The 23,549-nt window shown below is 48.3% G+C and overlaps 8 protein-coding genes across 8 annotated transcripts; 3 read left to right on the top strand and 5 right to left on the bottom strand.

Moving 5' to 3' along the window:
- Window positions 1-5: 5 nt before the first annotated feature.
- Window positions 6-2,791, bottom strand: C8Q69DRAFT_466158 (oxidoreductase). The gene is made up of 6 exons (XM_028630540.1): window positions 2,589-2,791; window positions 2,205-2,490; window positions 1,580-2,154; window positions 1,143-1,521; window positions 509-1,086; window positions 6-451 (listed from the first exon to the last, which is right to left on the bottom strand). The coding sequence occupies exons 1-6, from the start codon at window positions 2,676-2,678 to the stop codon at window positions 191-193; spliced, it is 2,169 nt and encodes a 722-aa protein (XP_028485133.1). The 5' UTR covers window positions 2,679-2,791; the 3' UTR covers window positions 6-190.
- Window positions 2,792-3,738: 947 nt separating this feature from the next.
- On the bottom strand, window positions 3,739-4,764 carry C8Q69DRAFT_486534 (aldehyde reductase; the record flags this gene model as incomplete). Its single annotated transcript, XM_028631913.1, has 2 exons — window positions 3,739-3,795; window positions 3,847-4,764. 2 exons carry the CDS (start codon window positions 4,762-4,764, stop codon window positions 3,739-3,741), a joined length of 975 nt encoding a protein of 324 aa, XP_028485132.1.
- Window positions 4,765-4,857: 93 nt separating this feature from the next.
- On the bottom strand, window positions 4,858-5,796 carry C8Q69DRAFT_256273 (hypothetical protein). Its single transcript, XM_028626627.1, has 3 exons — window positions 5,749-5,796; window positions 5,228-5,686; window positions 4,858-5,151 (listed from the first exon to the last, which is right to left on the bottom strand). Exons 2-3 carry the CDS (start codon window positions 5,672-5,674, stop codon window positions 4,951-4,953), a joined length of 648 nt encoding a protein of 215 aa, XP_028485131.1. The 5' UTR covers window positions 5,675-5,686; window positions 5,749-5,796; the 3' UTR covers window positions 4,858-4,950.
- A 36-nt stretch (window positions 5,797-5,832) lies between these two features.
- On the top strand, window positions 5,833-7,515 carry C8Q69DRAFT_466146 (putative glycerol dehydrogenase). Its single transcript, XM_028630539.1, has 4 exons — window positions 5,833-6,253; window positions 6,300-6,596; window positions 6,678-7,058; window positions 7,114-7,515. The coding sequence occupies exons 1-4, from the start codon at window positions 6,190-6,192 to the stop codon at window positions 7,308-7,310; spliced, it is 939 nt and encodes a 312-aa protein (XP_028485130.1). The 5' UTR covers window positions 5,833-6,189; the 3' UTR covers window positions 7,311-7,515.
- A 1,282-nt stretch (window positions 7,516-8,797) lies between these two features.
- Window positions 8,798-10,198, top strand: C8Q69DRAFT_506829 (integral membrane protein; the record flags this gene model as incomplete). Its single annotated transcript, XM_028632838.1, has 7 exons — window positions 8,798-8,924; window positions 8,978-8,997; window positions 9,054-9,090; window positions 9,144-9,211; window positions 9,272-9,645; window positions 9,702-9,763; window positions 9,822-10,198. The coding sequence occupies 7 exons, from the start codon at window positions 8,798-8,800 to the stop codon at window positions 10,196-10,198; spliced, it is 1,065 nt and encodes a 354-aa protein (XP_028485129.1).
- Window positions 10,199-12,414: 2,216 nt separating this feature from the next.
- Window positions 12,415-15,049, top strand: C8Q69DRAFT_255996 (siderophore iron transporter). The gene is made up of 9 exons (XM_028626625.1): window positions 12,415-12,926; window positions 12,980-13,013; window positions 13,074-13,126; window positions 13,182-13,683; window positions 13,744-13,836; window positions 13,906-14,087; window positions 14,150-14,314; window positions 14,372-14,513; window positions 14,576-15,049. Exons 1-9 carry the CDS (start codon window positions 12,723-12,725, stop codon window positions 14,959-14,961), a joined length of 1,761 nt encoding a protein of 586 aa, XP_028485128.1. The 5' UTR covers window positions 12,415-12,722; the 3' UTR covers window positions 14,962-15,049.
- A 1,288-nt stretch (window positions 15,050-16,337) lies between these two features.
- On the bottom strand, window positions 16,338-17,392 carry C8Q69DRAFT_466134 (hypothetical protein). The gene is made up of 2 exons (XM_028630538.1): window positions 17,035-17,392; window positions 16,338-16,970 (listed from the first exon to the last, which is right to left on the bottom strand). The coding sequence occupies exons 1-2, from the start codon at window positions 17,353-17,355 to the stop codon at window positions 16,821-16,823; spliced, it is 471 nt and encodes a 156-aa protein (XP_028485127.1). The 5' UTR covers window positions 17,356-17,392; the 3' UTR covers window positions 16,338-16,820.
- A 1,065-nt stretch (window positions 17,393-18,457) lies between these two features.
- On the bottom strand, window positions 18,458-22,481 carry C8Q69DRAFT_255967 (hypothetical protein). Its single transcript, XM_028626624.1, has one exon. The coding sequence runs from the start codon at window positions 22,245-22,247 to the stop codon at window positions 18,729-18,731; it is 3,519 nt and encodes a 1,172-aa protein (XP_028485126.1). The 5' UTR covers window positions 22,248-22,481; the 3' UTR covers window positions 18,458-18,728.
- Window positions 22,482-23,549: the final 1,068 nt, after the last annotated feature.

The following is a 23,549-nucleotide window of genomic DNA, read 5'->3' as shown; positions in this document are numbered from 1 at the left end:
CGAGATCACACACCCGGGAAGCTAGTTCCATTGCATATTGGATACCGAGTAATATTCAATACTCTGAGTACGACGAGCTAAACTGTCTGATATTGTAGCATATACTAGAACCGGTCGATAGCAAGGATCTATGGACCACCCGCTCCATTCACCTCTGTGTTGAAAGCATCATCTGAGATTCTATCTCATTTTATTTCCCAGCAGCCCTCTTCCTTCTTTTAGAGCCACTTCCCTCCGCTTCTCCAGATGACGCCTGTTCAGGGACATTCCCCCTCTCGTTCATCCTCTCGTTCCAAGGCGGAATGACGGCGACAATGGCAGCACAAGAATATCGTGTATCAAGCGATGCTTCGTTTCCGTATGTGAGGTGGGTGAAAGCCATTTCCTCTCTCTTGGGTTCTGTGAGCCAAATTATGCCGGGAAGATGGTAGAATGGCCACACTCCCTCTACCTGTTTGTAGTTTCCGCATCAGTATAGTACCCAGGAAGATGGAAACGGCTGACCTACTTCTATCTCGCTCATGTCTTCCCCGCCTATGTCACTTGTGAAATAAGGGTGCAGACGTGTCCCCACCCGAGTTCCTGTTGGTTTTTCATTGTAGTCATGATAATCATCATAATCACCCGGTACTTCTTCTAGCTCAGAGAGTCCATTCACTTGTCGACCCAGCAGAATCGTTTTCCAATGTCTATCGATGTCGTCCCAGTCCGAGAGAGTCGCACCAATGTCTTGGTATTCCAGCTCCAATCCCGTCCGTTGCGGTGGCCCTGAGTATCCCAAGTATGATTCCATGTAGCCAAGTTTCCGGAATTTTTCGAGATTCTTTCGGGCTTCGTAGTTTGTTTCAAACGTACGTATGTACCCTTGACCTTTCTCTGTCTTTCCTGATATCCCAAGTTGCGGATCATTTGGAACGTATAAGCCACCGAGTTCCAATACAGGGACGACTTTCACAAAAATCCCAAGAGACTTGAAGACTGAATACAGGACCAAATCTGAACCCTTGAGGGATCTTGGGAGGGCCTCGTTGGCATACTTCGCAGTGTGCGGATATGCATAGGAACAGAAGAACCCAAGGACGCCACCTGCTCATACGAATCAGAAATGGCCTACTATCATTGAATGGGGATAGATCCGATACCTTCTTTCAAAACTGCAGGATTTTCAAGGATACCCTTCACATATTCATACAACGGAAGCGATTTCGGGTCGATAACCGGGTTTGGCAACAGAGAAAGACCCACTGCTTCTGTCACATGGAGGTTATATGTCAGGGTGATACGATGGCCCTCTGTGACTGTTTCTATCTCATGTTCGCAGTCGCTGTAGAATGCTGCCCATTGAACAGTTGATGTGCTTGCGCTGGCCCAATCAAAGTCGACTTCCTGCCCATCGTGACGGACGAGCAACCTTCCACCCTTGAACTCGCATGGCAGGCAGACGACCAACGATCCAATCTGGTTCTGCGAACGTGGAGTGTCGACGTGTTTACGAAAGAGGCCTGAAGGCCCAGAGTAAACCTGTAAGAGACAAATTCAACCTTGTTATTCTCACCTAGAGAAGGATCATGCGTATTACATTCAGCTTATACAGATGTGCGGTTATCTTTCGGAACTGTAGATAGTTCTCGAGATCCGTCCTAATGCTTGGAAGTAGAATTTGTTCTACATTTTCCAAGATACCGAAGTCCGCCGGATGAAAATTGGAAGCGAACTTGTCTGTGTCGAGTTTGCCTGCCATGCGATAGCTGGGGTCCAGAACATCTTGGTCTCCTCTTCCGAATGTGGCAGGAGAACAATCATCTACCAGTCGTTGAAGCAGACTAGCATTTGATTCCTGAGTGTCAGTAAGGGGCAGCACTAACTTCTGGGCCTGTGTATCTTCTCCAGTCTTCCAGAACAAGTTAACTGGCGCACAACTGCTATTGTGTTCATTGTCATCCTTCCCGATCGGAATTGTTCCACCGCAGGCGAATGAAGCCGAAGAATTTTCTCCTTCAACCAACTTCCTCAACTGACGACAAACTTCAGTAAATGCACCATCCTGCAATGAGGAGGGCCCCTCAGACGCTCCAGTATCACGTTGTACAGAGATCTGGCGCAGTCGATTCTCAGACAGGATTTGAACCAGCTTTTTGTTGAAATCTCCGTTTTCTACAGACGGTCAGCAGCAGAATATATATTGAGAGACAGTCCCGTTTCACCCGTTTCAAGCTTTTGAGGAGAAGATGTCCACTTCCTCCATCTAGAGTCTATCCGTTGACGCAACTTGCTCCCTGTATTATCCAGCGCCATATCCTGCTCATTCGCAAAATATTCTGGGACATGATGCTTGATATCATCCAGTAGTTGCTTCTTCAAATCCTGGCAGGTCGAGTCTTCATCGAACCCTGGTGTCGGTCGCCGATAATAGTCCTGTTTATTTTTCTTATCCATTTCATTCTTAGCGGACATTAAATACTTGTCTATACAAGCATCTAACTTGCAGTCCTGTTCTTTCTAGTCAGTGCTTGTCTTGAAGACCGAATCGAGCGCAATAAACTAGGTGGCCCGTTCTGAGACACTTTTTGAGGGTTTGGGACACTTGCTTTTATTAGCTGCTCATTGACAATCGCTAGGAATTCTTCCTGTGTGTATCTGGGACCCTCTGGAGGGGTGGGAATGTTTTCCTCTTCCATATCGGTTTACGTAGTCACTGAACTGAATATGAAGGAAGAAGAAGAATGTGTGTCGTCTTCCAGTAGTAGACTTGGAGCGGCATATGTAGTTTATGGAAACTCTTCCCAAAGTCACATGGGCTAGGTAGACACGTCTGCTGCCTGGAGTGGATCATGTTTCGTGGATCGTAGAGAGGTACTGAACAAAGAGATCCATGTTCACATTGACAAGACGTCATTATCATCCTTTCATGATGCGACTTGTCGTCTAAAGCTTTAATTCTGTATGTACAGATAACTTCATCGAATTAGCTGATGTATGGTAATCACCACAGTTTGCCATGTACTCGACCAAGGAGCTAATCTGTCAGCGCCTGGCTACTATACCGCAAGCTGAGCTGCAACAGGCCTCTACTACCCTAAATCAAGGAATTACCAACAGTGACATCTTCGAACAAAATATAGGTCGAAGGGAATATTCCGCATGCATAATACTGAATCGCATAGAGAAGGAGGCAGTGATTGAGCTCTTTGTATGTCCTAGAACATAAAGAGGAAAGAATCTTCATCATAGAATTGGCAACGAAGCTGTTAAATTGCTAAGAATCAAATAGGGTCTAGGCTATATATAAGACTTAGGACTAGGATAATGCAGAGTAGCCCATAGTTGGTTACTACACATGCAGAGTTGCTAGAGGCACATGGCTAATACATACTAAATACCCTCTTCGCTCGATTTTTTATAGTCGCGAACATTTCTTTCTTCTTACATGCACAATCTTTTTTTTTTTTTTTTTTTTTTTTTTTTTTTTTTTTTTTCAAAATCTAGTTTTGGTACTGGCAAACTCAACCCTACTTAGCCCGTTCTGCTGGGTGTTTCGGCATTACATACATAGGAAACAACATGCAGACATTGTATGAATGATAGTGTGGCATAAATCATCAGAGAGCCTAACAAATGTGAAGGGAGATTCATAGATAATAGGGCATTAAAATAGCACAAATGCATCGCGTCATACTGTATCTGGTGTATGTAGCACCAATAGGTGGCAATAATTGGAAGCTTTTTCCATACAACGATCTACCACTTGATGACTTTGCTGGGGAAAAATTCATCGATAAGCTCAAGATAGTATGGCTGTGAGGTTTGTTAGCGTTCCAGCTGTTTATAGAAGAAAGGGGTACCTACCTTGAGTTCCTCCACGGAAGGGACATCGTCACTCTTGCTGTAGAGGTCATAGGGGTTGAAAGCCTTGACTGCCTTCAGCATCTGATGGTCCTTGTCGTTCATGAGCTCTTGGTAAGCTCCAGCATTGTGCCACGGGTAGAAGGAGTGGTAGCGGATCATGGCGAGGGCCTCCTCAGGCAGCGTCGACTGGTCCTTGACGACATGGTACAGGTACTCGTCGTGACCCCATGAGAGCATCACGTTGTCAAGGCCGCAGCCAGGGCTGTAGATTCCAAATTTGGTACCGTAGACATCGTGGCCGTAGTCGGGGTTGTCCTTGAAGGATTCGGTACCGTAGATAATTCGGTTGTCGAAGGCAAGGCCAACGGGGAAAGTGTCGCCAACAACATCCCACTGGCCCTGAGCGTCGAAGAAGTAGAGCAGCTTGCCCAAGTCGTGGATCAAACCGGTCAGCTGCATCCATCTGGGCTTGCCGTCCCGGCGGATAGCCTCTGCAGACTGGAGCAAGTGCTCAATCTGAGAAAGTGAGGTGTCGGGGTCAGACTCGTCGATCAATGTGTTCAGCTTCTCCATGGCTTCCCAGATGCTCATCTCCGCACGAGTCTTAGAGTGAAAGTCATTGCGAGCCTTGAGGTTGTAGGCGACAGTCTGCTTCGTGTGCTGCTCCTTGTAGAAGTTCTTGACACGGTCACAGGCGTCCTCGTACTGGCGGAACTGGGTCTTGTCCTTGTTCTTGTCGAAGTCAGACTCCTCGTAAATATCCTTGTCTTTATTTTCCTTCTTCAGGTTACTCTTCAGAATGTTGACCTTGTCAATGTCGTCGGACAGGCTCTCCAAGGCCAGTCCATCACGGTCCTTCTTGAAGGAAGGAACAGGAGTCTGAGCCACAGGAGCTTCCACAACAGCAGCGGGGGCCATTGCGACTGATCTGTCTTCTGGTGTGAATTTTCTCAAAGGAAAAAACTAGAGACTTTAGTTTCTTTGTTGCTGGATAAGTGTAGTTGAGACGAAGTCAATCGATGTGATAGCGTCTGAGGAAAGACAGAGGAGCCCAGCTATATAGATGAAGGTCGAAGGGATCCTACGAAGAGTGAACACATTACATTACAATCTATAGGATAGCGATTTCCGACACCCTTGAGGATTTCGTCTAAGGCAACAAAGCCCGATATGTCTTCCCCAAACACGTCCACCCACCACTTTCCGCCACAAGCTGGACCGAACAGGCAAGAGAACGGCGAGAGATTCCCTCTCGGTCCCGTGTACTACAATCTCGAAAAGCTCCTCGAATGGATCTGCTCCAGGCTATGGAAACAGCGTGATGTCAGCCAATGTCGGATCGAGAAACGATAGGGCTGGTGGGATGTCGGGGCTGAGCAACCCCGGAATTCAGCCGTGGCCCAGAGATGGATTCTGGTTTCCGAGCCTCAGACCATCCATCTTCGGTTGTCCACCTCCAGACCGTCGGAGAATGTGTGCGGGGAGACAGTGGGGATGCAAATAGGGAACGGTCAAAGGAAGCCGTATTCCTAATCATCTCAAGACCACTCGCAACTGTTTCCACACAGTCATAATGAGAAATGTTCCCCGTGGCACTGACAGCGGCTATCTGTGCGACAACGGCAACTGTATCGCACTGACGTTCCACTGCCGGATATGGAAAGAAAGATTCATGAGGGTATGTGACCATAGGCTTATAGAGGCAATGAGGATAGGTATTCTTTCCTGAGAGAGAGAGAGAGAGAGAGAGAGAGAGAGAGAGAGAGCACATGCTTCCATTGGAATCAGAGTAACTGACAGAAATGGGTCTGGAGCTGGTGGATCGCATGTAAGAGCTGGGCTATTGCGTGCATAGATAATGAGCCAATGCGCAGTGATTGGTATACACAGGAATATCCTCACTCTTCAGTGTAGAGATGTAAAAGCATCACAAAAGAAGAGAAGAGAGAATTTCAAACGAAAAGGAAACATTCCCAACATTGAACAGCGCTCATTGACCATAACTAAGTAGGGCCTATATAATTAGTATCGAAAGCACCGCCACTGAACTTGAAGAAACTGTGATTGATGGAATAATAGCTGACTATGGGCTGGTTTATCCACCTACGGGAGAGCGTCAACATCCAAATCGATGCCGTTCGAGAACCCCCACCGCGGGGTAGCTTCAAGCCTTCAATAGCCGGTCATCACCGTTGAGCCCTTTCTGCTCTCCTTATCAATAAACACCGTCGTTCTCTTTCTGTCCTAATTATCTAACACTCGCAAACGAAGGCACAGAATACTGCAACTAGAATTATCTTCTGGAGTCTTTATTCAGTAATTTACAAACAGAATCCGACCACAATGGCTGTCGAAGAGACGCGTTTCAAGCTGAACACAGGCGCGGAAATTCCAGCCCTTGGACTTGGTAGGCATCACGCATCGAGGCTACGGAGTATTGCTGATTCGAACAGGGACGTGGCAATCTGGTCCTGGCGAGGTCGAGACTGCTGTTAGCCATGCCATCTCTGTCGGCTACCGGCACATTGATACTGCCTTTTGCTATCAGAATGAGCAGGAAGTTGGAAATGGGTTGAAGGAGGCATTTGCATCTGGCAAAGTCAAGAGAGAAGATGTTTTTGTCACCACGAAACTGTGGTGCAGCTACCACACGCGTGTGGAGGAAGCACTTGATCTGAGTCTCAAGAACTTGGGATTGGACTACATCGACCTCTATCTCATGCATTGGCCGTTGGCGATGAACCCCAATGGTATGCGTGACCTGCCGTCTAGACTTTCACATCAGAGGTAGTTTTGTCCTGTCTTTTGACAATGTTGCTAACTCTTTCCAGGTAACCACCCTCTGTTCCCTAAGCTTCCAGATGGCTCTCGTGACATCCTGAAGGACCACTCCCATGTTACTACATACAAGAGCATGGAGAAGCTTCTTGAAACGGGCAAGGTCAAGGCCATTGGAGTTTCTAACTACAGCAAGCGCTATCTTGAGGAGCTGCTACCCCAAGTTTCCGTAGTGCCTGCAGTCAACCAGATTGAGAACCATCCGGCTTTGCCACAACAGGAGATCGTCGACTTCTGCAAGGAGAAGGGCATCCACATCACTGCTTACAGCCCTCTGGGAAGCACTGGAAGCCCTCTCTTTACGGCAGAGCCCATCGTTGAAATCGCGAAGAAGAAGGGAGTCACACCGGCAACAGTTCTGCTGAGCTGGCATAGTATGCATTCCTACTCTTTGCAATATACTGCCTATTACTGACACGTAAGTTGCAGTTGCCCGTGGTTCTAGTGTCCTGGCAAAGTCTGTCACTCCCCCTCGCATTGAGGAGAACCGCCACCTTATCAAGCTTGATGAATCTGATATGGCTATTATTGCCAAGTACACAAATCAGCTGGCAGCCACGAAGGGCTTCCAGCGCTTCGTGTACCCGCCCTTCGGTGTCGATTTCGGCTTTCCCGACAAGTCTTGAACCCCAGAAAGAATTATCTCCATAGACTGCTCTTCGCTAATATTCGACACTAAGTCCCTTGTATATATTAACAGAGGTACCTTACACTTGTTCGATAGATTATTATGACAGCCCCACACTATCTTCGACTATGCAATCTCATAGACCGTAAATAAATAGAAATTATACGTGTTCAGAGTGGTTCACCCAACTGTACTGGACGAGATTGACAGTGCTTATATAGTAGTCGCCGTACTAGTAACATAACTATTTTATCTGCATGGGGTTCTAAGCAACTAGAGCCATAACGCTGCTGTAAGCACGTTGGCCTTGTCTGTCAGGCTCACCTGGCCAGTTCCATGGGTCACATGCTCATAGGAGCGTGACTTCCAAGCGATATCTGCAGCATGAAAAACAACTTCTGGGTTGTTTTACAATTTTCGATCAGCTCTCCCTTCTATCCATCTTGGAAGCTCTATTGGCTGGTCTGTTTGTGAATCCCGGAATCGGGATTTGGGTGAGCGCGCGTCTTGAGTTTGAAGATGACTTGCATCACGACAATAAGATGGCACCGAGACTTATGCGGTGTTGTCGGGATGACTCCTGATGCAAACAACGAGGACTTGGTGAAGTAACACTGTCCTTTCAAGTCCTCCCGGCAGCTATGCTGTTATTCAGACAGTCAGTGCTCTACGCTACTACTATTGCGTAAGAATGTACCCTGAATATAGCGGCCACGCATTCGGTCTTTTGACCCATTAGCCAGTAATGCTTTTCAACACACCATTGTGAGAGATAGCATTGTGACCTTCAAGTTTAGAAGCTGATAGTGCGATAGTGAGAACAAGTCGCTGATACCCTATTCGGGAAGTCACTTGATAATCCTGTGTGATAAGGATGCTACCCTGGGAGTGCTTTCACATCGCTTGAAGGAATCTGTCAACATTCAGCAATCATACCAGGTCTGTTTCTACAGATGGCAAGTTGCGTAAGAATAGTCTGTGCTGAACACAATGCGGACAAATCAATCCTTCTCTACTAGTCACACAAGAACAAGATTTGAAGGATTTCAGGTGATTGACTGATTGACTGTGATGCTACTTTGTTCAGGGCCATTCGTGAATAAAAGGAAGGCCAATGCCGAAGGCCAGTCAAACGTCCACGGTCCCACACACGCAGAGTATTCAAATGCCGTTTCCAGGGTTATGGGTGCCACACGAGGCTGGACCTACGTACCGAGGACTTCAGCAGCCCCTGAAGGTATCAAGGGCTAGTTACAGCACCTGCGTCTAGCCCCAGCCGTCATGCCATCTGAGCTTCATCGTATGCAACGTCGTTAGTTCTCATCTATTGGCAGTTTTCAATTCTGCACCTCCACGAAGGATTTCTTGTGTGTTAGTCTTTTGCTCTGCAGACAACGTTCTTCTTGGTGGATATAATGCCTCTTCCCCGCATGCATTTGTTTTCCTCTAGCTCGAAATCAATTCGCATTCCACAAAGTGCCCATCATGGCAGAATCAAAAGCAGCAAGACTGGTGACGGTGAACGCTGTGATGCTGCTCTTGGCTACAATATCTTCAGCAGTGCGGTTATGGGTCCGCAGTGTCTACATGAAGGGACTTGGATCTGATGATGGTGAATATGTCCCATTGTATCACCAATTTGATTCTCACTGACTATCTTGATAGTCTGCTTTACGTTCAGCTATGTATGATGATCATGAATTATGAAGCAGTGCGTCTCTGATTTGCCATGTTCATCCAGGTTTTCACTTGTGTTCTTTGCGTTGTATCCGCATTGAGTAAGTAATTCCATCCTTCTCTTCCTAGATGGTTCGCGGCTCACCATTCATAGTGGTTCGATATGGAGCTGGACAACATTTAAAGACCCTAGATCCTGAAGATATCGAGAGATTCCTGCAGGTACATGTTTTTGATCCATTGATCGGAATTCTTACCGGGAGACTGACTTGTCTCTCATAGCTCGATTTCGTCATCTCGATCGCATATATCTTCGCTTTCATCACCATCAAGGTCTCTTTTTTACTATTTTACCTCCGCATATTCCCTGGAAAGAGGGTACTAGCCGTGTGCTATGGCTGCATAGTATTTCTGATCTGTCAGTGTATCGAGGAAACAGCAGTCGTCATATTCCAGTGCTCTCCAGTCCAGAAGGCCTGGGATAGCACGGTCCCTGGAAAATGTCTGAACCTATTGACATTCTTCTACGTCTCTTTCGGAATCAAATTGGCAAGCGATCTTGTCATATTCTTCTTGCCTATCCCGCTCTTGTATAAGACGAAACTGAGCCGGGGCAAGAAAACGGGAGTAATTGCCATGTTCGCTCTAGGATTCTTGTACGTTACAGGATCGGCTTCTTTTCCTGGTCTTCCTTGACTGACGGACATTATAGGGTCTGTTTGACGAGTATCATTCGCGCAACTCAGTTGCAGAACACAAGTACAGACATGACATGTGAGTTACCCAGGCAAACTGGACCGTGCATTCAGATTATCTGACTTGTGGATACTAGATATTATAGTAGATGAGTTAGACTGGTCGTCGATCGAGGTCACCGTCGCAGTGATTTGCGCCTGCATCCCCAGTTTCAAAGCGCTCATCACATACAAGTTCCCCACAATACGCCGGGTCCTTGGGCTCACATCCTCGGACCCAGCAAGCAATTCACGAGGTTATTCGAGCCGCTACGGTCGTATGGACAAATACAATATCACTGGATCACACCAAGGCCATGTCCGCATGCACAAACTGCCGCATTCCACCATGTCTCGGATGGAGACCGATATCCATGCTTCCGACTGGGACGACAGTAAGGAGCAAATTGCGGTCCCGGGTGAAATAAAAGTTACGACCGACCTAACAGTTAACCGAGTTGATGATATTGAATGATCTTTCTGCCATGGATGGGTGGTTTAGTCTGGTAAGGTTTCTTCTAGGGGTCTACTGTTAACCAGTAGTGTTTTTCATAGCATAGTCTTTTCATCACAGATCTTAAAGCTTAATTTACTTTTTACACGCATACCAACTAGAGTACACCACCTAAAACTTAACGGCCGGAACATACCTGCATTCTCTGGCGTTTGAGAATTCGAGAGATTTTAAGCGAGGTCTCAGTGAATGCATCGTTGTGCAGAGCTCATTTAACATCATGAAGAGATTGGTCTAATACCCTGGTAAGTGACATTCCGCTAATTCATCATAGAAATTTCGAACCCGACGAGTCGACTCCGAGATGCAACGTCCCCCGCCTCAATGGCACAAGGAACAGGGAACAAAAGATGGGATCTTGTAATCTGGGCGTGCGGCTTGAATTAATTGTCGTGTTAAGCGTCGCAATGCCTTTCTCACGCGGAGTTTGTCTTGTGATATCTCCTGGAGAAGTTGACATTATCACCCATCCTACCCCTGAAACGACTTAGGAATTCAGCAACGGAGTGCGCTAACTCCGGATTCAAGGGCAGCATACTCATGATCCGAAGCGAGATAGAGATGGCATGAGGCACGTGGAAAATCGAATTATCTGCGGGTTGTGGCGCCTCTGTAAAATGCTGGAAACATTCGAAACATTCTGAGCCCCTCCCGCAAGATCGTACTGTAACCTGTTTATTAAAGATCGTCGATTATTGACCCTGAACAGCAGAGCGCACGGTTCTATTACAAGCATAGCCCTTGGACAGATAGAGATGGTCCTCAATGGCAGGCAGAGCAATCGGAGCGCGTGTATAATCTCTCCTGACGTGCATATCACACATTTCACACATTCCCGAGACCGGTGACTCCGCCCTGCGATCTAGAACATCAATTGCAGTCGAACGAAATGCTTCCAAACCAGAGTGACCATCACAATCCCATGCTGGACTAATTCTCCGATTACCCTGTTGTGCAACTTGTGCTAAAGTCTTCGAGGGTCCAGGGGATAGAGCCTGCGGGTCCATGATGAACGTCTAAACAGACAACAGCACGGGTCTGTGATCGCCGTCTGAACATCACTAGGGTACGGGATGGCGCAACCGAGAAAACTAGTGCCGCGGAGGATTCCGTAAGGGATGTTCTTGTTCGGGATATCGTTTAATAACTTACAGTTTGGCGAGAGACTAACTAGGTATGTACCCCGTACTTGTACATCTTCACGTTCGAGAATTCTACGCGGTTGATGTTGATGGCCTTGGACTAGCGGCTGGTATGTTGCTTGTCTCATCTAGCCCCCCGCAGGTAAGGATCACCGTTTCAACATGGGATAAGCACGCTAACCTGCCATCCGGTACGCTATTCTGCACGTTCTGTCCCAACGACCGGTCTCTATCCCCTGTTGTGATGGTACGTTCCTGCGGATCGGTTCTCACTTAAGGCGTGACTTCTGTGCCTGGATCACAGCCACAGTTTGGGTTTCCGCATTTTTGACAATCGACATCGAAATCGAGCCTCAGAATCGTGTGTACCGAGTATTTCGAGTTGTGCTGTACGGCGATTCTCCAAGATCCAATTATGGCTGGCCAACAACGCATACCAACGTACCATACATATGTACATAAAATGTGTACTAATTCTAGAAACACTGCTGCGTCGCACAACACCGCAGGAGGCTCGATGCTTACCGGAGGAGACCTGATGCTCTCCAGAGGAGGTCTGATGCTTGCCGCGACACGCGAGTCATAGAGTGCCACCGGTCCCCGCTGGGGTACATTCCTCCAGCCAGCAGGGATACTGATGTCGGGCGATAGGACTGATAGTGAAAGTTTTATGGCAGCTGAAATGTTACAACGCGCGGAACAACATCGCTGTCGGTTATGCAGCATCAGAGTTCACTGCACTAGAGCACTCCATTGACCTGTTCCATCATGGCCAAGCCCCCTTCTGTCAACCCGATTCCGCATTTTCCATGCTCGTCGCGTTCCCAGTTACTGCTTCAAGAACTTCCGAAAACCCATACGTCGCCACATGACACCACGAGGGTTCAATGTTACGGTGATCAGGCATTTGAGCCTATGCTAAACCCATAGGACGTTTATCTCCAACCCAGTTGGTCAAATACCTGGATCCATTGGCGTGTTCAAGTTAGCGGCGCATTTTCCGGACCACGTTGGGTGCTCTCTGGAGATATTCTTTTCTCTACTAAGTTTCAACGGCTCCCTTCCCCTGGGAGATATCTCAAAATATCGTCTTCGGATCAGAGGGCGTTCCGAGGCCAGACCTGTCAAAAACGCGGCATTGGCGTCATCCTATATCCTGTGATACAGCTTGCTATAGATCTCCCGTTTCCCCTCTCCAAAGGTTATATCTTTCGTACCATTCCACTTTCTTTCTTTTCTTAAAGGATATTGCATAATTCTTAATGCTTCTAAATATACCTTAACTGTTTTTTCTCTTCCTATACTCGTGTATCTTCCTGGGCGACGGCACGTCGAGTTACACAATGTCGGACTCAACGGAGCTGAAGCGCCTCCACAGAGAGGAAATCCGCTCAGTGACGCCCGACTCAGCAGCGAACTCGACTTCTACGCAAGGTCTGACTGCAAATGACTTACCTCTCGGATATTTCTACAGCAAGAACTTCATTGGTTCTGTGGCGGGAGTATGTCTTATGGCGATCAGTCTGTATTTGGGATACGTCTTACCGGTAGGGATATTCAATACGTAGCAAGTCTTTATATCATATCTGACTTCTTCCAGGCGAATACTTTGACAACCATCAACGAGGATCTAGGTATATCGCCTCTGTAGTTTTTTCTATTTCCTACCATCGTAGAAACACTGACAGGGGCAGGTCCTGACCCCAATTACATTCTGATTTCTACGTCCTACACATTGATCAGCGGTGTAAGTGCAACAAGATCACCAATTGAATATCACAGTACATCCTGACACGATCTAGGTCGGACTCTTACTCGTCGGGCGTCTGGGTGACATCTTCGGACGACGATACTTCTACATCGGCGGGCAAACGATCGGCTTTATCGGTGCCATAGTCGGTGCCACAGCACAGAACATTCCTACACTGATCGCTGGAGCGGTTCTGACCGGCTGCGCCGCGTCAGTACAGCTCACTTTCACGTTCGTCATTTCTGAACTGGTGCCAAACAAGCACCGTCCTGCCGTAAACAGTGGATTATTTCTATCCACTCTGCCATTTGCTGCATTTGGTCCACTTATCGCACAGCTTCTTGTAAAGAACACTGAGAAAGGCTGGCGATGGAACTACTATCTAAATTGCATCACTTGCGGACTTTCAGCGATTCTATTTGCACTCTTTTACTTCCCGCCTGGATACGATCAGCTGCACAAGGGCAAGTCCCGATGGGAACAAGTCAAGAAACTCGACTATCTCGGATTGGTCTTGTACAGTGCTGGACTGGTTCTGGTGCTTCTTGGGCTTTGTATGTTGTGGTTCTCTAGTTGTGAAAGAACTTATGTGGGCGTATACTGACGAATAGCAGCATGGGGCGGCTCTTCCTACCCCTGGAAATCTGGCCATGTCATCGCTACGCTGGTGGTGGGAATCGTGACTTTGGTCCTCTTTGCTCTATGGGGTATGTTTAGAATTGTATCATTGACGCTTAAGGTGTGCGAAAGAAATTGTGCTAATATTTGCGTTGCAGAAACCTTTGCCCCTCTTGAGCAGCCCTTTCTTCCAACGAAGTTGCTCAGAAATGTCAACTATGTCGCCGTCTGCGTCGCTGCGTCGGTGGGGACAATGATCTATTTTTCTTTAAACGTGTTATGGCCGCAGCAGATTGCGGCTTTGTATACTACTGATCCTATTAAGGCTGGCTGGCTGGCGGTAAGTCGTGTTCACCCTAGCGGGAAACATGCTGGAAAATGGCATGCTGATACCACTTTCAGTGTACGACTGGATCCTCTGTTGCCCTCGGACAGATACTCGCGGGTCTTCTTATGAAACCCTTGGGCCATGCCAGATGGCAGCTCGTCCTCTGCACCGTGGTCATGACTACGTTCTTGGGAGCCATGGCATCGACGAATCAATATCGAAAGGATTACGGTATTGCTGTAAGCGAACTACTATCAGCGGCATCGTTCATTACATACTAATATAAAGGAATATAGTTTACTATCATCGGCGGCCTTGGCGTAGGTTTCCAGGAAATGATCTCGATCATCATGTCTGCTCTTATCTGCAAGCCCGAAGATATCGGTCTTGCAAGCAGTTTCCTAGCTGCCATCAAGCAAGTCGTCGGTACTATTGCAAGTAAGTATTTCCACCATCTCATTCTCTATCCCAGATAACAAATAACTAACACACCACCGCAGCCGCGATCTATGTCTCAATTCTCACCAACCGCCTTGATGAAACTCTCGCTCCGACTGTTACTCCCGCTGCTGTGAAGGCCGGCCTTCCCAAATCCAGCATCCCAACTCTCCTGAAGGCTATCGCGGCCGGTACGTCTGACGCACTAGACTCTGTGCCCGGAATGACGAGCAAGATCGCTGCTGTCGTTGGAGAGGCCACCAAGACGGCGTACTCGTTTTCCTTCCAGACTGTCTACTTGACCAGCATCGCTTTCGGAGGCCTTGCTATCATCGCTGGTTTCTTCACGCGTAGTATCGATGATAAAATGACTTCTGAAGTAGCGCAGAAGTTGAGAGGCACGGACGCGAACGAGGAGGGTGTGAGCACGTCGGCAAAGGTTGTCTAGGTTCAACAAAAGCAAGGGTGTAGTGACGGGTTTGTATGGATAAAAAGGGTATCTTTGTCTATGATCGAGAGTACCATCATGGATTCATGTGAGATTGTATTGTTATCATCTATTTGAAAAGCAAGGTAACAAAGCAAGGACTTGAAGAGGGAGATTGCCTTTTTTTCTTTTCTTTCTACTTCTTTATTTTGCCCTTCATGATTACTGTATATCGGCTCGATGCAATATGAAACAGTAAAAGTCCAATATGTAAGAATACCATATAACGTAAATATCTCTCCGAAGACACCCCTGCCCAGATGGGTCTGCACGGTTTAGGCTGGCAAGCTCTATATCATGCGAAACATCCTTGCTGTTCGTTGAGCTTCATTTACATGCCCTTTGTTGCGTAATCTCCGCTAAAGCCGCAGCATTCAGTGCATATCTACATCAGAGAACGCCTCAAGTCAGACTCCTTTCCAATCCTAATTGGGTATGAGCATATAAATGTCGCCGAAACTGTATAACGATAGAGTGCAATGCTCGAGAAATTGGAGTCGAACACTAACCAATCCATTATTGTTGTATGGCTCTTTCTTAGTCTTGACAGGTATATTAGCCTGGAGCAAAGTACACTCTATGTGTATATGTAGAAAGATATTTCGAATATTCATCTTCGAAAAAGGGATTGACTATTTATAGCTTTGTGCGCATAGTGGACTCTGTTAACGCCCAAAACAGCACTGAATTATTAACGGTATACGTTGAGCCTCGTAACGATAACTATTCGCTACGCGGCTTGCTCGATTCAACATCCAGGGGGAAGTTGATCTCATATCAATCTTCTAAGCATACAAAGAATCTGCATCCCTAGGTAATCAAGCAGATTCTATCGTATGACTAGGGTAATAAAAGTAATATATGACTTGGGCGAACTCCTGCAAAGAATAAGCATCTGGGGTAATTTATGTGCTTTATGGCTATAGCCGACACACCAGGTGTATATTGATATATATACATACTCTCCAGAAAGTAGTTCATATCCTCAGAGCGGACTCCTTATTATCATATATGTATCCTTCATAGAATATTATAAAAGAGAGAGGTGATATCACCCCGGTGAACCCCCCAAGGGTAGAAGAGTCAGGGGTAATTTACGTGCTGTATACCCATAGCGGACTCCCCGGTGGCATATACTCACCCTCCAAAAAGTGACCTACATACCTACTCATGGTGGACTCCCCATGACCATATTCCTACAACAAATATAAAACCCCCCCAATTAAAAAAAAAAAAAGGAAAAGAAAAGAGTCAATTTGGGAATATTAACCTGAACTATCGTACATGATTCACTACCCACCCTTGGGCGTACCCCCTCTGTAACGGGCGGGCATCTCCTTCCCTGAACGTCTCTCAATGAGACGACTTGAATCATTAAACCCGGCGAAAGGATCCTGTCTGGTCGGGCTGGGCTCGCTCTGCGCCTGAGCAACCGAACGCAAGGACCCGATACTCCGCCCCGAGTGCCGGAGTCTAGGCCGCGGAGAGGGGGGAGCGGGCTCGCCACGGCGGTTCTGCATCTCCGGGGGGAGAAACGGGTTCGGACGTCCATCAGGGATCGGAACCCCGCTGGGTCTGAATGGTGGAACGGGGGGACCTCCAGGCCGATCAACTATCTCAGTGAAGTACGAGGCGTGATGGCGTGCAGGGGGCCGCCGGGAGGTCAGCGGGTTGATGACGAAACGATCAGGACGCTCGAGCATGAAGGGTGTGTTTCTCCTAAATGCAGCGCCGGGGTGCTCCCTTCCTAGAAGGGGTTGAACTTCTGTATAAATCCAGCATTAGCAGACGTCTCCAAATCAAATTGCTATGATTATTCACTAAAAGAATACAGGGGATATACTCACGATTTCTATCAAAAGGGGGAGGAGCAGCACGGTCGAAAGCGTGCCTTCGAAGATCATTATTAGATCTCGCTCCAACGCGTGAAGCATCAGGAACTGCATAAGTAGGAACCGGGCGTCTTCCAGTACCATCTTGCTCCTGTCTTTGTTTCCGTTTTCTCGTGTTCTCCTTTGCTAACGTCTCTACATGCTCGTCAGGGGCGGTCTCCTCAGGAATGGGATCAAGTCGAGTAGGACGTATCCGACGGCCATTTGGTGCGGTGTTCCTTGGGAAAGGAGGACGAGGAATGGCTCTCTCAGGAGGCGTACGAGGTGGAGTCGGGAGCTGGGCTCTAGCTAGAGCGAGAGTCTGAGACGGCTCTGAGGGTGTCTGGGTATTTGCCTGTGTCTGTATTGGAAGTTCATTGCCAGACCTTGTGTCATTCCGGCTCTGTGAGAGAGATTCTCGGAAACTTGCAAACAGTGACCATGGCAGGCTCCGTCGTCTGCGTGGACTGGGTGAGGTGTCCATGAGGACGAAATGCTTGGCTCAGCAGCAGAAGAAGAAAAAGCAGAAGAATATGAAAAAGGACGTTGCCTATTGCCAAAGCTGCTTCAGAAATGAAAATATTCCCAAGAGAGATAAAAGCCAGTCTGTGAGAAGAAGAGACAAGAGAAAACAGTTCATTCAAGATCAAGACTGTATTCAAAACACTCCGAACTTCCAAAGCTCAGCAAAATCAAGAAGCCCAGGTCCAAAAGATGGAGATAGAAGTCCGTCAAGGTGAAGATCTTCCTATTCCAACTATCCAGACTGATAGAGCGAAGAAAACAGCAGATCCTGATACCTAAACTGATAAACAGGATGAGCTCAGGAGATGGGAGAGACACGTCCAGAGGGAGAAACAGGAGATGGAAGTGAAAGGAAGACAGGATAAACAAAGGAGCAGTCGTGTTATGGTCTCTACGATGCGATTTTGAACGCTTAGTCGGCGAAGAGAGAGAGATGTGCGTGCTGCTTAGTCGTCATCTACTGCGTGTGTGTGAAAATCAGGCCGGGGCGGCATCTAATGCTTTATGACCGTTGTTTTCTGTGATAACAACCTTTGCCATGGGAGTTTATAGGCGGAACTACAACTTGGGCTAGGATATAGTGGATGAAGGATGAGATTAAGAGATCCCGGAGGTCTAGGGTGATGAGTACAATATGTACATCTTTGGTGATACGCTGGAAGAGAGATGTAGCCATAGATTGAGACTTTACATATGAGTATACAGTACTATTAGTTATTAGACCGCGTATAGAACACCTGCTTCAGGGGATAAAAGAGGAAAGCATTGTCTTGGCAGAATTCATATATTGAATTCAGGATCAATCTATGAGCACGTTCTTAGAAAGGGACAAAGGACGTGTAGATAAACTTCTTTGGAGACATTAAACATGTAGGATGTTATACATTCTGAATTGCACCTGCTTAGTGTCGCGGACAGAGATACTAAGTAGTGGCTGAGCACGGGGTAGAAGAAAGGAACTCCAAGAGACTAATACCTGACAGACTCCTAAAGCGAAACTCATCAGCAGATAGCAAGTTTTGCGCTAATATAAATCTTTATTTCAAATGAGATAGGTACACAGGTATTTACATTGTAACTCGGAGACAATGGGACTTCAAGACGACATAGACTTTCCAAAAATATCACGTATAGCTCCCATAAACACGGCTCTGATGTGGTATATAGCCTCATAACCCTGCTCCCACCCCTTTGAAGGACACAACCAAAAGCCCATACGGTGAAGATACACTGCAGAATAGAAAAAGAAAATCTCGACTCCAATGAGTGCAAAGAGGTATAATGGTCCGGTAAACGCCAGTCAGTTGCAAAATCAGCTGATCCGAGAATAAGTTAAAACATTCTGCTGGGTCGCGAGGTGCTAGGGGATTGCTGGGGTATGACGGAGTCCTTGCGAGCCTTGCCGTGAAGACTCGAACCTTCGCTGGAGATATTCCTAAGTCGATTCAGCGCTTTGGGAAATCGCTCGCCCTCGTCAGAGAATGTACTCCGCTCCTCTGCGTGGCTGTTGGGCGGAACGGGAGGCTGCTCGTTCTTGTCACCCTTGAGAGCTCCCAGGATGGTCTGCGTAGCAGTCTGGCGGCGCCGGCGAGGGTTCATCGGGGGAACAGGAGGTGTCTCCATTCCGTTAGTCAGACTCGCTCCTGGCGGTAAATTGACGGTGGGGACCCTGTATGTAGAAGAAACGAGAGTGGGCTCAGAGATCTGCATCTTGTTGACCATCCGTTTTTGGAGACCGGAGCTTCCAGCCGCCCGTTGTGAAATGACATTCGAACCAGATTGGAAAGATGCAGGCGTGGAGGCAGCAGAGCTGTCGGATGACATCTCATATAGCGGAGGTGTGGTATTGGCTGAATAGGGGGCGGCTGGGGAGGGCCGAGGAGAGAGACCCAACTCAGGAGGCTCTCCTGCGGAGTTGACCTCTAATTGACCTGGTCGACCACCACTGTAGTTTCCCGATGCAACGGATGCGGATCGTTCATAGGGGTTTTGTTCGCCCGCCTCCACAGACGGACGGGTGGATGCTGTCACGGAATCCGATGTACGGTTACCAGAAGTCTCGCCAGATGAACGGCTCGTGTGCTGGCTAACAAAGTATTCGTCCACCTTGTCTAAGTCATCTCTGGCCCTCAAGCTAATCTTGGATCGGCCTGACATATCGGACTCGGGACGAGAAGATGGCGAAGGGCCTCGACGGGGGCTCGAGTCTCGAGATTCCTCGCGACTGGAACGACCCAGCGCACGAGCCTTTTGCCAAATATTCTTCCCGGTACTGCTATTGGAATGCCTACCGAGCGCATAGGGCGACTGGTCATCATTTTCCATATCTGAGACGACAGAAGAAACCGATGTGGCCCTGGAACGATTCCCGAAGATCTTCGAGTGAGCAGAGTCGGCTTTCTTGCTGGACTTATTCTTCAACGCGGCGAAAGCGTTTCCTTTCAAATCAGGAGTCGAACGACCAGGCGCAGGACTGCTTGATCTGCTTTCGTTTTCGGCAAAATCTCGCAGCTTCTCCTGCACTTTTCTTCGTCTTTCAGCGAGTTCGTTAGCAAATTCCTCGCGTTCCCTTTCTGTCTCAACACTGCCGCGCCGCCTCTGGTTCGACTTGAGTTCATCCTGCTCACTACTCTCCCGCGTCTGGAAATCATCACCGTCCCGGGCTCCCAGTGCAGTGGCCTGTTCGAGCATCTGCTTTGCCCTCAACGACATGCTTGACATGCTGTCATTCGGAGTGGGCTCTGAGATCTTATCAAAAGTACTCTGCACCGCATTGTAACTCGTATCCATCCAGTCATCTTCCTGGATGCAATCGGTGTATGTCGCATAGGACAGACGGAAGTTGTCAACTGCAGGATCGATAATGGATTCGCGATATCTTGCAGCGTCAGTTGAAGGGAGCCCAGGCGACTGTGGAAAAGGATATATCGATGATTTATCACTGTCATGTCGCAAGTGGGTTCTAATCAATCCACTCAATCCGAGGCCTGATGGTCCAAGGGTCGGGGAATCGAGTGCTTTCTCAGACGACTCCTCTTCGACAATAGCTGGAGCTCCCGCGTCTGGCTCGCTGATTTCCGTAAGGGAATTCAGATCACGAAGATCGGAGAATCTCACCTCTGGCAAGATAACGCTAGGTTCTTGAACAGCAGCCTCTGCATCGTCTTCGGCTAATTCAGTGTTGCGAGGCCGCAAGGCGGGGTGTATGTCGTCCAATGCTTGAGAAGATGGCTTTCTTGAGGGCCCTCTATCTTCCTCCCCCTCACCTTCCGATTCGCTTCCGCTGGAGTTTGCAAAGAAAGTCGCACCGGACGATCCGTTGGGGCCTGCTTCTCTCGCATTTGGCCCTGGGGAGTTACTGCTAGTGCGACGGACACTGTAATGAGAGGACACTGATTCCGTCTTCGAACGCTTGCTCCCATTCGATAGTCGTCTTCCACGCCCATTATCAGGGACTGGGGCTCCACGGCGTGGAGACTGCTGCCTCAATTCCGGCGTGTTGCGTCCTTCATGCATTTGCAGCTGACGGCGAGTAAACTGCTGTTCGTCGTACTGTGAATTGGGCTTGTTGAACAAGCCCATTGCGGTTGCTTTGCCTTTGTCTTCCGGCTGCATTGCAGCAGCCAGAATTTCATTTTCGCTCACAGGTGGGCTCAATGGAGGAATGACACCATACCCAGTAGGGGAAGGAGCTGAATTAGGTTCAAATCCAAGTTCTTTGTTGTTCTGAGGATGTGGAGAAGTAGCAGAAGGCGGCGGGGTATTCTCATGCCCACTAGCTGCATTAACGGGGGATGATGTCTGCAATCTGTCACGCAGATTGTGAGCACTTCGTGAGAAGTGCCGGTTCAAAGGGGGCGTTTCGAGGTTCCCTGTTCGCTGTCGGCTGAGAGACTCAAACTTGCTGATAGCAGCGAAGGCGGGTGATTTCTTGTTCTGGGGTTGCTCAAGACCCTGTCCGTAGAGACGACGTGGTTTGGGGCGTTCTGGGACTGTCGGTCCAGGATTGGAAGCCGTCTGGCTAGGCTCAGTAGAAACGGTAGACGGCTCTTCGTCAATAGAAGTTGCAGCCGTAGAGGTTCGAGCATTTGACGGCCCGGAAGCGGTCGAAGAGGTCGTGGTTCTCTTTATGGAAGAAAGTTCCGAATGATCAGCTGCTGTTGGACCTTGTAGGCAGTCCATTGTTTCCGCAAGTCGATTCTCCTTTTCTTCAAGCCGCAGTCGCTGGAAAGTAGAGAGGGTCACGTCGTCATCATAGAGTGTCCTTCCCTTCAGACCCCCTGAGCCTCCCGACTCGGTTGATTTGACTGGGATCTTGTACACCTTCTGTCGGCCACCAAAGAGGTTGTTTCCTTCTCCTGGTCTGGCTCTCGACATTACACTACCAGTGGGAGGCTTTGTGAAATCTGTTTCATCATCACGGCTTTCCGCAAATGAACCTGCTCGACCGGAGTCGAGTGAAGGCCTTATTGATGACACTTCCGCAATGTCTGCCAGGAGACCCGGGCCGATGGGGTTATGGCCAAAGAGATTGAGCCTCGAAGCTCTCTTCGGGAAGAGGACGCTGTCGTCATTTGCTTTGCCGATCTTGGACGTTGGATCGTCCTGCTCCCTCAACATACTGAATCGCGCAGACAACTTTGGCATGATGAGACTGGTGCGGAAATCATCCGTCGATGGAAGCGCATTATCCAAGTTAAATTCCGGCTCTGGCTCCGGCTGTGGCTCCTCCTTCTTGGATTTCTTAGGCAGCTTCGGGATAGCCTGGATAGGAATAACTGGGACCGGGGGGACACTCTCGGGCTCCTGTCGCACCTCCTTCACCTTCTTGCTCTTCCTAAATCGGTTCATTTTGGCAACTTGGGTGTTTTCAATGCCGGGTATGATTGATGTCTGGGAACTAATGAGTATCCTCACAGAGGCCCAGTAAAATAGGTGGCAAACGAACCACAGCGGTAGGTAGATTAACCGCAAGGACAATGAACAGTATGAATAGGCTTCGCCCGATCTTCGACACCTCCAATTGCTTAATTGTCCGGGCAGGATTGGACAGTATGCATTCCGTGCGCACTACCACAGTTGCGATAACCTTCCACACTTGAATCTTCCGCCTTCTGTTGCGACAGATACTGGCGACCTCGATACTGCTCCGCCACAGTTCTAGCTCGTGATTATCAAAGGATTGTCCTGTTTGGTTGTTTAATTAGATGGATGTCGTTTGTTGGTTCCGCACTGCGTAGCGACGTTCTTTGGGAAAAGGAGGGAATTCGGTTGGTTTGGTTGGTTGGTGAATGGGTCTGGTCGGTAGAATCAAGACAGAATGAAAGAAAAGGAGAGTCTGAAGGATTGTAGATACGTTGTATGCAACGGCGATGTTTCGAAACGAGCGACAAGAGGAAGACGCGGTGGTCTACCACAGTTGGCAGTGTCCAAGGTCGTGGACGGCGACGAGGTAGAAGGAGGCAGCGTAGCTCACATCCAGAACTGAACTGAACTGGGACGAACAGGATAAAAAAGAGTTAGGAGGAGCATGGCGATCTGGGCTTGATCAGCAAACTGGTTCGAATTCCCATTCTTCGGGGCCCGGTCTTCAGCCAGAGACTTAGGGCGCACTGGGATTGCACCGGCTGTCCCAGCGGGAGTTCAGGCGATCAATGAAACGCAAAGGGACAAGGAGACGGGTCGAGACAAATCAAGTCTTGACAGGCCGTTTGTCTATACGACGGGACCTGGCCGCCGCCATTTTGGACATTGTTTAGGGGCTCCAGTGGTCAGGGACCGGCTACGCCCCTTACTGGGACTATCCCAGCTGGTGGTTCAGCGCCGCGCCGGCGTCAACACTGGCGGGGGATCTAGCGTGGCCATGAGGATTGAAAGACTTCAATTTGCTCTCGTTTCCGACTGTCCGTCGGGTTGTGGGTCCGAGATCGAATCTGGGGCTGAGTTTGGCAAAGAAATAATAAATAATAATCATCATCATGATGATTATTTGGTTGCTGCATCCTATTATGGTATTCCTCTAGTGTATCATAGTGTCGCCGCAAAGCAATAATAATAATAATATCACTTAGGTTTGCTCCTCTGCTGTGTCTCCTTTGCGATCATGAACACTCTCTCCTGGGTCTGATGTGCGCATAGTTCCGTTGACCGTCA

Source organism: Paecilomyces variotii, assembly GCF_004022145.1.
Source record: "Paecilomyces variotii strain CBS 101075 chromosome Unknown C8Q69scaffold_5, whole genome shotgun sequence".
NCBI classification, from domain to species: Eukaryota; Fungi; Ascomycota; class Eurotiomycetes; order Eurotiales; family Thermoascaceae; genus Paecilomyces; species Paecilomyces variotii.
Note: the sequence above shows the minus strand (reverse complement) of the source record. Positions and strands in the feature narration are given on the sequence as shown.